The sequence below is a fragment of the Hypomesus nipponensis genome, chromosome 20, assembly GCF_054491055.1.
Source record: "Hypomesus nipponensis isolate SF chromosome 20, ASM5449105v1, whole genome shotgun sequence".
Classification (NCBI taxonomy): Eukaryota; Metazoa; Chordata; class Actinopteri; order Osmeriformes; family Osmeridae; genus Hypomesus; species Hypomesus nipponensis.
The window spans coordinates 11,630,033-11,645,959 of record NC_140380.1 but is presented as its reverse complement, the minus strand read 5'-3'; the positions used below and the strand labels follow the sequence as shown (position 1 = coordinate 11,645,959).

Sequence of the window (15,927 nt, the reverse complement as noted above, 5' to 3'; positions counted from 1 at the left end):
GACAGAAGACAGATTCTGGGAGCGGAGAAAAAAAGGTATTTTCCTCCTGCCAGTCTTTCTCTGGTCTCTCCCGTGAGAGAGACCCCCCCTCTGGAGGCACAGCAGGGGGGCACAGAATCAAGATGTTCACTTCCTGTCTAGAGCTCGCCAGAAGTCATTTACAATCTCTGAAATGAAAAAGCTTCAAATGAGTTGAGGGCTTTGCAGTACAGAACCTGCAGAGAAAGAGAGGAGGTTGAATTACTCCAAGGAGAGATGTGTTTTCCGAGCCGTTGTATAACAGTAAGCATGACTTGGAACAAGGTGTGGAATAGAGCCAATGCTGATAGATGGTGAAGAAATGTGCCTTCCAGTCTTCAAACAAAAGGGTCGTTACTAGCAGAGCACAGAACCAGCCCAACAACCGTGATTGCAAACTATTAACAACTTTGAGACTAATTCAAGGAACCTTGGGGTGCAAATGCACACAGATGATACGGCCACTGCAGCAACACCTTCAGCATGAAAAATACTTGTTTACTTTGAGACTATCATAGTAAAACCCACTCACTTGTAACTATGATAATAACAGTTTATTTGAAATATGATAGGGTTCTCTTCACGGGGGTGAAACATCTTGGATCAACACAAGACAACATGACTTTGGGGGAAAACACTAAAAACAAACTGAAGTTGGTGTTAACTGTCTCCTAGCTCCGGTTGCCCAGGAGATGTAAGACCAGCTCCTCGTCCTCAGCCAATGAGAGACCAGTGTCCAGAGGCTGGCCAGCTGATTGGCTGCCCTGATCCTTGGCTCTCTTCCTGCTTCCTGTTGGCGGCTCCTCCTCTTCCTCTGTGCTGGAGTCGCTGTGGCGGCGTTTCCGGGTGGCAGCAGCAGGGCTTGAGATGAGACAAGATGGGGGGAGGAGGAGGGAGGGAGGGAGGAGGAGGAAGGGAGGGAGGGAGGGAGGAGGGAGGGAGGGAGGAGGAAGGGAGGGGAGGAGGGAGGGAGGGGGGTGGGAGGGAGGAGGAAGGGAGGGGAGGAGGGAGGGAGGGAGGGAGGAGGGGAAGGGAGGGGAGGAGGGAGGGAGGGAGGGAGGGAGGGAGGGAGGGAGGGGAGAGGGAGGGGAGAGGGAGGGAGGGAGGGAGGGAGGGAGGGAGGGAGGGAGGGAGGGAGGGAGGGAGGGAGGGAGGGAGGGAGGGAGGGAGGGAGGGAGGGAGGGAGGAGGAAGGGAGGGAGGGAGGGAGGGAGGAGGAAGGGAGGGAGGAGGAAGGGAGGGGAGGAGGGAGGGAGGGAGGGAGGGAGGGAGGGAGGGAGGGAGGGAGGGAGGGAGGGAGGGAGGGAGGGAGGGAGGGAGGGAGGGAGGGAGGGAGGGAGGGAGGGAGGGAGGGAGGGAGGGAGGGAGGGAGGGAGGGGGTGGAGGGAGGAAGGGGGTGGAGGGAGGGAGGGGGTGGAGGGAGGGAGGGAGGGAGGGGGAGGGTTAACTGGTTTCTGAAGCTGTCTGGCATTGATGAGAGAGAACTATGACTGTAACCATTTCTGCGTCCACACCAACCTCCACCTCGCAATGTTCAGCTTGGCATAAAGAGAACATAGCGCCCCCATGAGAACACACATCGATCTGAACTAGGACAGTATAGTATGTGGACGTGGACTATGTACGTACCAGATGGATGCACTATGATATTTGTATTTTAACAGCAAATATACATGTCCAAGACAAATTTCCTCCGGGACAATAAAGTCCATCTCATCTTATAAGGTCAAATGTCTAACAGCAGAAATGGATTGCTTCCAGACAGTTTCATACCTGCTTTGCTGTTCCTCTTCAGAATCTGAGGGAACCTTGTCTGGGTCAGGCAGCGTACTGGGGTCAAACTCCTCTCCACCAGACAGATACGCCACCACCTCCTCCTCCTCCTCCTCATCATCATCATCCTCCCCAGACTTCTGGAAAGAGAAACAAACAGGAGCAGAAACAACCATGATTAGATGTTGGGATCTGTCAGACAGGAGTGAGGCCAGAGAGGGGTGAGGCCAGAGAGGGGTGAGGCCAGAGAGGAGTGAGGCCAGAGAGGAGTGAGGCCAGAGAGGGGTGAGGCCAGAGAGGGGTGAGGCCAGAGAGGGGTGAGGCCAGAGAGGAGTGAGGCCAGAGAGGGGTGAGGCCATGTCCACGTTTAACAGTATCAGATGACTGGTTATTACTGGGGACAGTAAGCCCCTTGTGCTGCTGGGCCCTCACAGAGGCAGTGTTGAACACGGTTGGCAATTGGCAACACGGTCACTAACCCAATCAGAACAGAAGGGGTTGAAACTCCCGGCAAGTAACGTATGGCTTCTGATGTTCCCCGTCCCAATTACTGGATGATATCTTTCAAAGAAAAACCTCTAGCAAGCTTGCCAAGCTACAGTGAATTAAACCCTCAAATGAACAGAGATGAAATACCATCGCCCCTGGGCTGGGAGCACTGCAGCTCCAGTCTAAACAAATGGCACGCAAGATTTATTCGCAAAAAAGGTAGCAGGAAAACAAAAAAAGGTTAAGGAAATATGTGATGAGGCAAATTTCCAAGCAAGTCTGGAGTGTGGACCAGGTGAAAACCGCAGAGAGGACAGCAGTCTGACAGGTATAGAAAGACTACAGTCTACAGACTACAGAAACACTGTTTTAACTGCCTAAACCTCACACTGCAAAAAAAAACCTCTGACCACCAACTTTGTTCTGGTCTTGAATTGACAAGGAGAAGAGAGAATGAGTGGAGGGCTGAGAGAGAGAGACCGAGAGAGAGAGAGAGACCGAGAGAGAGAGAGAGAGACCGAGAGAGAGAGAGAGAGAGAGAGACCGAGAGAGAGAGACCGAGACCGAGACCGAGACCGAGACCGAGACCGAGACCGAGACCGAGACCGAGACCGAGAGAGAGAGAGAGAGAGAGAGAGAGAGAGAGAGAGAGAGAGAGAGAGAGAGAGAGAGAGAGAGAGAGAGAGAGAGAGAGAGAGAGAGAGAGAGAGAGAGAGAGAGAGAGAGAGAGAGAGAGAGAGAGAGAGAGAGAGAGAGAGAGAGAGAGAGAGAGAGAGAGAGAGAGAGAGAGAGAGAGAGAGAGAGAGAGAGAGAGAGAGAGAGAGAGGGAGGGAGGGAGGGAGGGAGGGAGGGAGGGAGGGAGGGAGGGAGGGAGGGAGGGAGGGAGGGAGATGGGGAGGGAGAGAGAGAGATGGGGAGGGAGAGAGAGATGGGGAGGGAGAGAGAGATGGGGAGGGAGAGAGAGATGGGGAGGGAGAAAGAGAGGGATGGGGAGAGAGATGGGGAGGGAGGGAGAGAGGGAGAGAGAGGCAGGGGAGACAGAGTGATGGGGGGGAAAGAGAGGGAGGGGAGAGAGAAATAATTGATCTACTTAAAATGGATGAAACTGCCCAGTGGAACGCTCGTGTTAATGAGCTTTGGATCCTGAGCCACCAAGCGGTCATCTCTTGGAGGATCTGGGACAGAGGCAGGAGATATTTCAGGGGATATTTCTCTGTGGACCTCTTTAATGAGCCCCCTTCCCTGTTTGGTCCACATCACTGGGTCCCTTGTATCAAACCTACGTGCTAAACTACTCGTTTGCCCGAGTCCAGCCTGGACAGGCAACAAAGATTCAGGAAGGCTGTGAGTACGTTAAAAGGAACATTGCAGGTTTTTCTGACAGGAAGAAAAAACCCAGACAAACTTGACCAGAAAACAGCCTGTTGAGGGTTGAACTGCAAGTTGCTCGGTTTCAAAGAATTGTAAAGAGCCAATAATTCCAGACGAAACAAAGGTGTTTTGTGTTTTTCTAGGAAGAAACAGCTCCTTCTATTCAATATTTCTAAACTGAAGAGAAGTTTGATGACCCAGATAGCCTGTTCAATACCAACTGCTTCATTCCAGGGGGATTTGTAGAAATTAAAGCTGGATGCTGCTGAGGAAAGGGCAAGATACAACACATGCTCCCCTCTTTAAATCCCAACCGGACATCCGGATTCTCTAAAAGAAAGTAGGTAGACCGATATAGACACAGTCTAGCACTTCTGTTAATTCCAGTGAGATCCATCAGAAATAGAATTAAAGAACAAACTATAAGCCTAGTTTATAAGTTTTAAAACATTCATACGTTTATAACTGACAGTTGTAACCCAATCCCACATTCACAAACCTTCACCAACATTTCCAAACCACACAGAAAGGGTGGGGAGAGTCTCTGATATTGAATGTCGGAACAGACACTCACCCACATGCCTTACTGCAGGGGAGGGAATTTCACTGTTCAGGAGTGTGTGAGTGAGCAAGCATGTGTGTGAGCGTTATAAACCAATCCTGTCTGGACACCGTGCTTTTGTGCGATTCATTTGAAATTCTGCTGACAGAGACTTGCGGTAAGACGGGCTCCGTCCTCGTGATCAGAATAAAGACAGCAGGGCTGAACCTCCACAGACACCACAGAGACTTGAAGAAATCTGAACCCAGAAATGAAGACTGGGGAGTCGATGATACTGCTTCAAAACATTACCATGGCAAGTTCCCAACCATGACCACTGAATGCAGAGGACATCATTATCAGAGCAGGTACACAAATGACAGCTTTTTGAAGGTCTGTTGTGTAAATGTGACGGTTGTTAGTTCTGCTTGTGTTGTGTCTGCGTATGTAACAGACATGGTCTTGCAAGTTCCGTCAGAGTTTTCCAGACCGTGTTCATCCTTCACCGAGGATCGAACACGCCATCTCTGACTTCCCAAGCGCCACCACTACCAGCTATGCCAAAGAAAAGCTAGCTATTCAATGACGCGGGTGGCCTGTTATATACTTGGAGTGAGTTTCACCGATTCACACCAGCTACATGAACACACATCTTCTCCCTGATATCCCAGACATTGTTTTACATAGATGGATCTCATATTAAGGTTAAAGAATGGTGTCCTTCCAGAGCTAAGATTGTTGTAGCTTGCGGTCTGTGATTGGTCAGTAGGCAGTAACTGACGGGGCTTAGAGGATGTGACCCGAGACACAGGCCTCACTAAACAGCTGCGTTTCCGTAGAAACAGAAAACCATCTAGCAAACTAGAGGCACGGATGAAAGAAAAACTAACATTACTTTCAATAATCTTACAGGAAAAAAAACCAGCAAGTCAACTTTTGGCAGGTATCAATTCCGCATTAGAGATCTGCATTAGTCTGCTAACCGATCCCCTACCTACAGACCTGAGCTAGTCATCTAAATATATACCAACAGGCCTTCTCCCTGCACTAGTCAGCTAACCTAATAACTACCCCCCCCCCCCCCTCCAGTCCATCATTATAGATTAAGATGTCCTGAATTTCCTCACATACAGACGTCCAGTAGCAGAGAGACACACACACACAACCCTGATGTAGTCGAAGGCTGGTGCCAGTGGGAAATGACTCCAGCCAGCACTATACAACCAATGAATATTTAAAAGAACTCCTTTAATCACTTAGCATTTAGGAGAGCTGAAGACATGTGATGCTTTAAACCACCCAGCATGAATATTTCACCACGCATACTTCTTCATCCTAGGTCTTTCATTTCCGCCTATTCATATTTCATATGACAGTGAACTGTTGTAGCATGTACACCATTACAGAGCTAGGGCTGGGAACTCACTAACATCAAGGTAATCCGAGTACACCAATTAAAACTGGTGCACTTGAACTATGGCAGAGTTCAATTCCTTCGATTCGTTTACATGCTAGCTGATTTTGTTTTGGACTGGCCTGAATGTCCTGCAGGGACTGTTATGGGCTCTGGAGCAGAGTCGTAAAGTCCTGCTCTGTCACGTTGAGACTTCGCAGTGGGGACCATGAAAGGGAGAGCGGATTTGGTGAAAGGAGTTGAGCGCCTGCATATTCTGGGGAAGGACTTCTGACATTACCATACAGCTCTCTCAAGTACGTTTATCAAATCTCTGCAGGCCTTAAAGTGATGAACTGTCATTTTAGAGCTTCATCTTGTAACAGTCTGACTGGCGAGCTCACTGGCCCAGACAAGATGAGGAGGATATTTATTATGGAGAATGAGTTTCAATAGAACCTCATTAAATATGGATTAAAGGGTTTGGCGACTTTTGGGTGTTTACAGTACAAGTGTTTGACTCAGACCACTGAGCTAGCATGAGAAGGCACTTCTGATCGCTGATCTTCTGCCGTACTACTATATACAAGCGCTAACCGTACATCGCTTTGGATAAAAGCGTCGGCCAAATGAATACAATGCGACGTAAAACGTACGAGCACCGTAGGAGAACCAGCCCTGATTGTGGATGCTGGAGACAGGCTGGCGTGTCTTGGGGAGATATGGCCATCTCCTGCAGCATCGATCCCGTGATGAATGGCTCCGCCGCCGCCCCTGCATTAGCATCCGTTAGCTCTGGAGCAGGTGGAGACACAGCGGCCATGACAGCTGCCATCTTGAAGCTGTGGACGAGTATTCTGGAATGGATGACAGACTAGTCTCTCCATCACCTCAACCCCCGTCCCTACCAGTGGTGTGACTGTTGGAGAAGACTTCTCCACAGGGACCACGTAGAAACACAAGGGATTTGGAATTGGAGCGCTGCCCAAAAAATACAAAAAATAATCAGACTTTTCAAGGGCGACGTGCGGTGTTCTGTCCGACTGGTGACAAGCAGAGCTAGGGTGCTCTTCTGGTAGGTCACTAATACAGTTCTACCGAGGCAGGAGTGAGCCTAGTGAAATGCCATCTGCCCAACTGCTAGGGCTTCGTTGAATCCCTCTTGGTCTTGATTTAGAGGAGTGGGTTGAGCAGTATTCCACCTGCTCCCACTGGTGTTATTATCAGCTTCACTCAAATGTCACCCAGCTAAGTAAGCTAGCTGGCTTCCACACACATTAGTCTGTGCTGGAATGATAAGAGGCGGCCATTGTCTCATACAGCAGTCGCTAATTCTCTCGTTTGGGCATTATGTTGGAAAATGAAAGCGCATGAGATCTGCCTAGTTTAAACCAAACTTCATTCCACATGGAAGGAATGTTTTTATATTTAAATGTTGTGAACATGAAACATTTCTGCTTGAATAAATCCACCCCTAGAACACCAGACATTAGGAGGCAAGGTTAGACCAGAAATGCAACAGTTACATGCAGGGAGGGAAGATTGGATTTAAACGATGGTGTACGATAAAAGTTCTAAAATAATCTGTTGCGAAATGCCAAACAGAGAGGAAACAGGAAAGGTCACTTCACAGCTTCATACAGTTCAATACTTCAACAACCGACAACCTCCCTTCAATACCAAACAGAGACACAACTTTTGACAAGGGGGAAAAAACAAAATCTCAAAGAAAAAAGATCAACACAAGCTTCTGTTAATCCATGACAAGCTGAGCTGAGCTGAATGCAGAGCTAGCGGAGGCTGGTTCAGCCCTGGTGCTCTCTCACAGACTGGGAGGCTGGTTCAGCCCTGGCGCTCTCTCACAGATTGGGTGGCAGCAGTAGTGTGCAGGTGGCAGTGATTAATGGTGCATCCACCCTCTAGTCTGAACATATTCCTGGGGCTCAGTGGCACACGCTGACGTGAGCCAGGATGGCAGCCAGGAGCCAAGTCTATCTTTCCAGAACAGGACGTTTCTAAACCGTGCCCACAGCGAGCGGATTTGTGACTTCGTACTTTTGTTCTCAAACCCCTCAATCCAACAACAGCTGTTTTTGTTGTTGTTGTTGCAACAAGTAAACAGCCGAAATGCTGAATGAACTTTAGAAACCAATTTCAAGAGTGGGAACAAGTCCAAAACTGTGATCTATCCCACGAGCACAATATGACCCTGAAGGCTTTCAGAGACCCCAGTCCCAAACCAATCTTCAAACCAATAAACCCTTTCTGCCAAAGGAGTTGTGATCATGCTGAACGTGGTGGAATGTGGCCTCTGGCTGTATTAAGGCCACCCTGCCTGGGCTGGGGAGCGTGTTAGCCCTGATAAACGAGTGTGTGGAGGGGCTGTGAAGGCAAGGGGGAGAGGGGAGCTTCTCTAATTGCGTCTGTAGGCTGGGGGAGGACGTCAGGGGACAGGGTCAATACCGCCCGCCAGTTCTCATGGGGAGCAGGGACACGGAGCATCTGTCCTGGTCACATTCCCCAGGGGAGACGGCCAGAGAGGGAGGGGGTGAGGGAGGGGGTGAGGAACACCCAATGCGTTAGTTTACCTGGTGCTTTCAGCAGACGGAAGGGGGAAGGGGTTTTGAACCTGTAGCCTCTGGATCTGCAGTCAGATGCTCTACCCGCTGAGCTAGCAACAATGAGGCTGCTCGCGCGCGCGCGGGGGGGGGGGATGGTCGAGAACGTCAGTCAAACACGACCCAGCGAGAGCCCCCCCCATCGAGAAAGCTAGAGGCTGGGGAGGAAGGGGATGAAGCTGCCAGACACTCTTTTATCTCTTACTCCCTGTGGATAGACTCCAGCACTGCTGAGCACTTCACAGAGGAGGGAGGGAGAGAGAGATGTGATCCATCTGTAGGTGGTCAGAGCAGCTCAGCTGCTGGATGCTGGATCAGACCAGCGCCGCGCTGACGACTCCAGAGAAGCAGCCGTCATGCAACATCTCTGGGCGTATGAGCTCAACGCCCTGGCAGCGCTGAGCAGCTTAGTATGACTCATCACAGAGCAGAGGGAGATAACCTTGAGACGTGCCACTGTTCAAATCCCCCCGGGGAGGCAACACTGCTCTGCAACTAATCTACAGTCGACTCAGAAATTACTGTAACCTCTGGTAAAGATGTCAAAAAGGGTTATCAAAAAAAGACTTCTTTCCCCAGTCAGGTTAACAACGACAAAAAAAGGTCTAATATGAAAGGAAAAATGCTTCCGTTACATTTTGTTCAAAATCATTTCTAGACATTTTGCTTAAAAAATTATAATTTCATGGTGACAAAATGTTACCTAATAAATGCTCCTAATAAATGTACTGTAATTGAAGTTTGGATATTTCTCATTTTTCCAGTGTGACATTAAGCTAAATAACCAAAAGTTTAAGTTTTTAAAACCCTTTTACTCATCGTTACCAGGGTACCAGTAACTCCAGAGTTGACTGCATGTGCTGACTCTGAACATGGTGTTCCACGTCAGAGCAGAGAGGTATACAGAACATGCCGGTCCTGCTTCCTCTTCTACCAAGATATGGAGTAGAGAGTCTCACTGCTCTGAAATTCAGCTTCACGTGGCGCTAGAAATGGCTTTCAACAGCATCAACCTGACAAGCATTACTTTAATGGCGCCGGTTTAATCTAGCACGAGTGAAGTGGGACACCTGCATGGGGTGGAAACGTTCAGTCTGAGATGGATACTGCTTCTAGAAAGAGTGAGGGAAATAAGTCAATGTGAGAAAGACTTGAAGGTTAGACAAGTTAACTCTTGAACTCTTGTACTCGCTGTAAAATATTTTACTGTTGATTGTTCTTCTACAGGTACAGTGTTGCACTTTTTGGGGTTCATGTTGTTTTAATTTGTAACTTGTATAACTGCATGCTCTTATGGGTCTTCCCTTGGCACTTGCTTAGTTTTTCACAATGTATGCTTTATGTTTTGACTGCTTGCTGTGTGGGACTACCTTGTTGTTATGATCAGTGACCTATGCTCTTTTGAAAAGCTCTCTCTTGGAAGTCGCTTTGGATAAATGCGTCTGCTAAATGCATAAATGTAATGTAAAGACAGACGTACCTCGGCGCTCTTCTTCATGGCTTCTCTCCTGGCAGCTTTTTCCTTCATCTTCTTCTCCTGCAGAGAAAAGAGAGGACACACTTTAGCATGTTTATCTACGAGGACGTGTCGAGGATGCGCGTTGGTGTTTTAAACTGACACCTGGAAACCAAGACAGGAAGGGAGGCGTCATCAGATCTCAGTCTGTAAGAGTTGGGGGTGAGTGGTGCGTTCCACCTGGTGTGTTAATCAGCTTCACTGTCTCCCAGCTCAGTAGGCTGCCCCCTACAGGCCTGGAGAAGACACACAGGTCTGTGCTGGGACGATAGGGGAAGGATGAGGGAGGAGAGGAAGGAATATAGCAGGAACTAGGAAGTGAGGATAAGGAAGTAGGAAGTGAGGATAAGGGAGTAGGAAGTGAGGATAAGGAAGTAGGAACACTGCCAATACAGGAGGGGGGGTGGTGGGGGTAGTGTTGGGGGTGGGGGTGATGACGGAGTATTGAAAGGTGGCAAGGTTTCTGGCAGGAAAACGGAACCAGATCAAAACGAAACGCTGACCTTGCAGAAGCGAGCACGAATTTCAGCTGACCTCCGCTGCAGTCGTTTGGCCCCGACTGCACATTCAGGAGAGGACAGCCTGACCGCAGCAAACGACCCAACGACACAACAGACCTTCTTTGCTCGCCGTGTGTGTGTGTGTGTGTGTGTGTGTGGGGAGGCAGAAGGCTAATGACATGCAGTGCATTAGATCACGTCAGCAGCTGACTCATCACTTCCTAATGTCTTCTGCAAATGTCGTCCAGTGAAGACCACTGGTTGCATAAAGAAAATAGGCAGGAAAACGTCCCGGATTCCCATCAGTTCGCCTTCCTGGTCGCCTTCCTGGTTGTGTGTAAGGGGCTCAAGGAGGGGCCTCATCCCCTCGGAGAATGACAGGACTGACAGGACCAGAGGGCTCTGATGCCCCTTCTGGGTTTCTAAAGGGCTTTTACACACCACAAGGGCTGTACTAAAACCTAAGTATGGTTACGTACTCGAGTCTAACCTTCAAACAGAATGAGAGAGAAAAACAGAGAGAGAGAGAGACAGAGGGGGGGGGGGAGAGAGAGCGAGAGGGGAAAAAGACAGACAGAAAGAGAGGAGAGAGAAAAGACGAGGAAGTGTGTTTGGAGGAGGAGAGGCAGTAATCTACAGCCAAAGAGGAGCTGTGAGGAGAGAGGAGCTGTGAGGAGAGAGGAGCTGTGAGGAGAGAGGAGCTGTGAGGAGAGAGGAGCTGTGAGGAGAGAGGAGCTGTGAGGAGAGAGGAGCTGTGAGGAGAGAGGGGCTGTGAGGAGAGAGGAGCTGTGAGGAGAGAGGCTGTGAGGAGAGAGGCTGTGAGGAGAGAGGGGCTGTGAGGAGAGAGGAGCTGTGAGGAGAGAGGAGCTGTGAGGAGAGAGAGGCTGTGAGGAGAGAGGGGCTGTGAGGAGAGAGGGGCTGTGAGGAGAGAGGAGCTGTGAGGAGAGAGAGGCTGTGAGGAGAGAGGGGCTGTGAGGAGAGAGGGGCTGTGAGGAGAGAGGGGCTGTGAGGAGAGAGGGGCTGTGAGGAGAGAGGGGCTGTGAGAGCATCTTGAAACATCTAGAACCTGCAGGACAGTGGACCCTGAGGACCAGGGTGAACAACCCTGCTCTACTGTCTCTGGTCTGTGAGATAAACAAGCAGATCCAGTTCTGAGGACTTGAACAATAGGAAGCACAAAAAAACATTCTAATCACTCTGGCAAGAATGTGAAAACGTGCCCTACGAGCCTGATCATACATCATATCAGTCTGTGTGTGTGTGTGTCTCTTCCAATCAGAGGCAGACGGCAGACGTGGAGCGTGGTGGAGGGGGGTACTTGTCCTGCCAGCTAGGCAGGAGTGATTCATGTGCTGGTAGGAGCTGCTAATTGATTCCTGGGCAGTGTTCTCCAACGAGGCCGGCGACTCAGCGCCAAAGAGAAAATGGATTTTTAAGCGTCTGTTTTCCCTCCTTCCGCGTCGGAGTGTCATTGCAGGCGGCGCTGCTTGGCAACGGTTGTCGAGTGCGACCGATGAACCGGACGAGCCATTAAACGCAACGCCCAAGAGTACGTGACGCGTGGGGGGGGCGGCAGGGGGGCTCTGAGGCACCACCTACTCTGGGGACCCTTCCGCACGGTGAGCGGGAGGGGCTGACGACGGCTTCGCTGACGACGGCTTCGCTGACGACGGCTTCGCTGACGACGGCTTCGCTGACGCAGGAGCGATGCGGTCGCCATCTTTAAATCGCCCGTTGACGGTAAAAGGGAGAAACTGTGTGTGTTTATAAATCTCATCGCTGAAGAACAGTGACTTCAGTTATAAGTAATGGTTATTCCGGTTCTAGATTTGGTACATATGTACATATCTATCTATATTGTGATAATTGTATATATACTATATTAGAAATGAAGATGTATGTTAAGTTCAGCTCAGTGGTTAAAGCATTTGCAGTGCAGAGCAAGCAGATTCAAATGCTCTGTGTGCAACCTGCTCTCGTCTAGATGACGGCCCTCGGCCCGCTCTCTCCTGAAGCACGATGTTCAGTGTCCTACCTCATCAATATTCAGCTGAACAACACCTGCCACGCCAAAGACCACTCGTTACATTCTCCAATTAAATTATACCATCATGGCGCCATTAAATCAAAATAGGATGGCAACGAACACGAGAGAAAACAGAATCCATTCGTCAATATTTCTCCACTGGCTAGGAGAGAACTCTCTACAAATAAGGTGAGCCCAGGAAAACCTTCTTTCTGCAGCTATTCCGGGATCTTCTGAGAGAGAAAAAGAAATCTACTGCAATTTCTCTCTGAAAAATATGACCGGGGCGATCGGCATCTCCCATGGGCTGCCTGCAGGCTTCAAGCAGCAGGTCAGACCCAGCTATGTCAGGGATTTTCATTTGGGTTCCTAACAGTGATTTATTGAGTATTCTGGCAGTATTTTGTGTGTGTATATAAACACACTCTGCTCTGATGCTTGGTGCCTAGGGTAACCTGGGGTGTGAGAGAAGGAGACGTCTTCTGTGGGTGAATGTAGCGTGTTGCAGGCAAGGGCAGGTTAAGATGCTGGTCTAAGCAGTGAAGCTGCTGGGTTTAACAATCTGCAGTTGGTTTCTGATGCGTTGGGCATGTTCAAGAGCGTTCCTGTGAGAAAGGGAGGAGGAGTGTAATGGTTCTGGTTGTGATGGGGTCGGTATGGGGAGGGGGCAGGAACAGCTGCCTAGCCATTTGCCTTTTATCAGGGAGAGGTTATTAAACTTAGGAGGCAGGGTCCGTGGTGAAGCTTGTGGAATGCTAGGCGGTCTCCTGGTCTGGTCTGCTCTCCTGGTCTGGTCTCCTGGTCTGGTCTCCTAGTCTGGTCTCCTAGTCTGGTCTCCTAGTCTGGTCTCCTAGTCTGGTCTCCTAGTCTGGTCTCCTAGTCTGGTCTCCTAGTCTGGTCTGGTCTCCTGGTCTGGTCTGGTCTGCTCTCCTGGTCTGCTCTCCTGGTCTGCTCTCCTGGTCTGCTCTCCTGGTCTGGTCTCCTGGTCTGGTCTCCTGGTCTGGTCTCCTGGTCTGGTCTCCTAGTCTGGTCTGGTCTCCTGGTCTGGTCTGGTCTCCTAGTCTGGTCTGGTCTCCTAGTCTGGTCTGGTCTCCTAGTCTGGTCTGGTCTCCTAGTCTGGTCTGGTCTCCTAGTCTGGTCTGGTCTCCTGGTCTGGTCTGGTCTCCTGGTCTGGTCTGGTCTCCTGGTCTGGTCTGGTCTCCTAGTCTGGTCTGGTCTCCTAGTCTGGTCTGGTCTCCTAGTCTGGTCTGGTCTCCTAGTCTGGTCTGGTCTGGTCTCCTAGTCTGGTCTGGTCTGGTCTCCTAGTCTGGTCTGGTCTGGTCTCCTAGTCTGGTCTGGTCTGGTCTCCTAGTCTGGTCTGGTCTGGTCTCCTAGTCTGGTCTGGTCTCCTAGTCTGGTCTGGTCTCCTAGTCTAGTCTGGTCTCCTAGTCTAGTCTGGTCTCCTAGTCTAGTCTGGTCTCCTGGTCTGGTCTGGTCTCCTGGTCTGGTCTCCTAGTTTGATCTCCTAGTCTGGTCTCCTAGTCTGATCTCCTAGTCTGATCTCCTAGTTTGGTCTGGTCTCCTGGTCTGGTCTCCTAGTTTGATCTCCTAGTCTGGTCTCCTAGTCTGGTCTCCTAGTCTGATCTCCTAGTTTGGTCTGGTCTCCTGGTTTCTGCTCAAGTCAGCAACAGCAGCTGCTTGTAGTCATTCCAGAGACCCAGCTGGTCTGTACCTCACCTCAATCACTCTCAGCTAATGACCGGAGGGGGTGTGTGTGCGCCTGTGTGTGTAAAAGCGTGTGTAAACAAGTGTGTCGTTTGGGGGGGGGGGGGGGGGAGTGCGCGAGAGAGAACGACAGCTGGGATATTTTTCATCCCTGAATATGCTACCTGCGACAGACAGTGATCTGGTTTAGCTAGAGAACTCTGCTGTTGGTTTCTAGAACAGCATCCAGTCAGAACCGGTTTTTAAAGATATATATAAATGGGTCATTTTCATGCTTTATGGGACAGGACAGTTCAAGGTAGACAGGAAAAAGGAAGGAGAGAGAGGGAGGCAGGAAGACATGCGGCATAGGACCCGGGCTGGATTCGAACCCAGGCCTCTTTGATAAAGCTCACACAGCCCCCGGAACCCACGTAGAAACATCGTCTTACCCGCTTCTTCTCCTTGACCTTGCGGCTGTACTCCTGCTTGTCGAAGGCCTGGTCCTCCAGACGGAGCCGCTCCCGGGCCTTCTCCACGTCGATCCCAGACTGCTCCTCATCGCCCTCCACAGGCACAGCCGTCCTCTGGAGGGGGGGCCACTGCTGCACCACCTGGGGTGAGGGGGGTGGAGGTGGATGAGGTTGGTGAGGGGGGAGGAAGGGGATCAACATGCGGTCTTTAACAACAGGGATATTTCACTTTTCAGTTCAACACACAAATACAAGTTACAGGCTTGTTCGTCCAGCCTAACCCTAGGGGTTGTGAGATGAGACTCTTCGGCTCAAACAGGTGTGTTTAGTTTGAGTTGTGGAGTTTAAAGGCTGTTAGATCAAACCTGTCCATCGTCCGTGAAGATGGTTTTGGTGTTCAGATGGAAGTTTCTCTTCAAGGCCTTCTTGGCATCTTTGAATTTCGTCTCCTTCTCCGTTTTCGTGTTGAGTTTGGTGTCACTCTCCTAACACGCGTAAAGACATAGGCAGACAGAGAGAGGAGGAAAATCTCAGAAACGATGACAGAATCAATCAACTTTGAGAGGGATCTTTTCCCTGAAATAATGCTCAATCTTGGGGCTTTAAACTGAAAAGGCTCAAATCTGGCCCCTGTCCATTTGCTGCAGCAGATTGAAGAACCATGTGACAAATTTCATTTCCTGTTTCCCATTGTTTCTGGTAGCAACTCTGTTATGAACCACTTCCATTCTCAAATTAAACTGTCAATTCCCATTCTGCTACAGGGTGTGAGTGTCCCAGTAACACCAGGTAACTCTTCACACCTTTTTCAAAACGTCAGATTTTTTTAACATTCGCATAGGCAAGTCAAGGACTATTCATAACATGAAATAATTTGACCTTTCACCTCATAATTTCAACAACAATGGATAACTCTGAATATGCGTTTGCTGTTGGCTGCCACGAACACTACAACACCAGATTTAACATTCACAACGCGGCGCCAATTCTTTGTTCTTAAAGAGCTGTTTTGCCCAACATGAATTCGGTTTCCTCGCTGTGGCCAAGAGTACATGTACTTTTCTTGGCACGTAGCAGCCAAGCCCTCTCCCGTTAAGAGTAATATAGAGAGCCCTCCTGCCTCAGGTGTTAATAAAACAAACCTCTGGAATATGAGCTGAGATTAACACGCGACGCAGTCTGCTGACTTGGCTCTCGGCGCCAGGCAGAAATACTGCATGGGCAGATTATAACGACAGCGCTCCTCGCTCCAGGGGCTGCGAGTCGATGCTTCGGTCTCTGGCTCGCTTTCAGGCCTGCTCGTTTTTAACACAGAATTTACGCCTGCGTGCTCGCTTAACCATATATTGACAAATCTGGAGTCAATTGGCAAGGTTATGCATTTCATGGTTCGATAAATGATGCGATTTCTCCCATGTGAGCGCTGATTAACATCGTCAATTAGATTTAACCGATAAGAGCGTATGAACCGCGAGCGTCCTTCAGAACGTCGGGCCCGGAGAACGACCTTTGGATAGTTTCCACTTT

General features: G+C 49.8%; 1 protein-coding gene across 1 annotated transcript in view; it reads right to left on the bottom strand.

Annotated features, from left to right (window-relative positions):
- Window positions 1-557: 557 nt before the first annotated feature.
- The window catches only part of ddx10 (DEAD (Asp-Glu-Ala-Asp) box polypeptide 10), a 30,802-nt gene continuing 15,432 nt past the window's right edge, over window positions 558-15,927 (bottom strand). The window contains exons 14-18 of the mRNA XM_084683535.1: window positions 14,766-14,885; window positions 14,380-14,541; window positions 9,683-9,739; window positions 1,791-1,930; window positions 558-879 (exon numbers count right to left, since the gene is read on the bottom strand). Coding sequence (XP_084539661.1) covers window positions 690-879; window positions 1,791-1,930; window positions 9,683-9,739; window positions 14,380-14,541; window positions 14,766-14,885 — 669 coding nt within the window. The 3' untranslated portion in view covers window positions 558-689. The remainder of the gene's footprint in view (window positions 880-1,790; window positions 1,931-9,682; window positions 9,740-14,379; window positions 14,542-14,765; window positions 14,886-15,927) is intronic.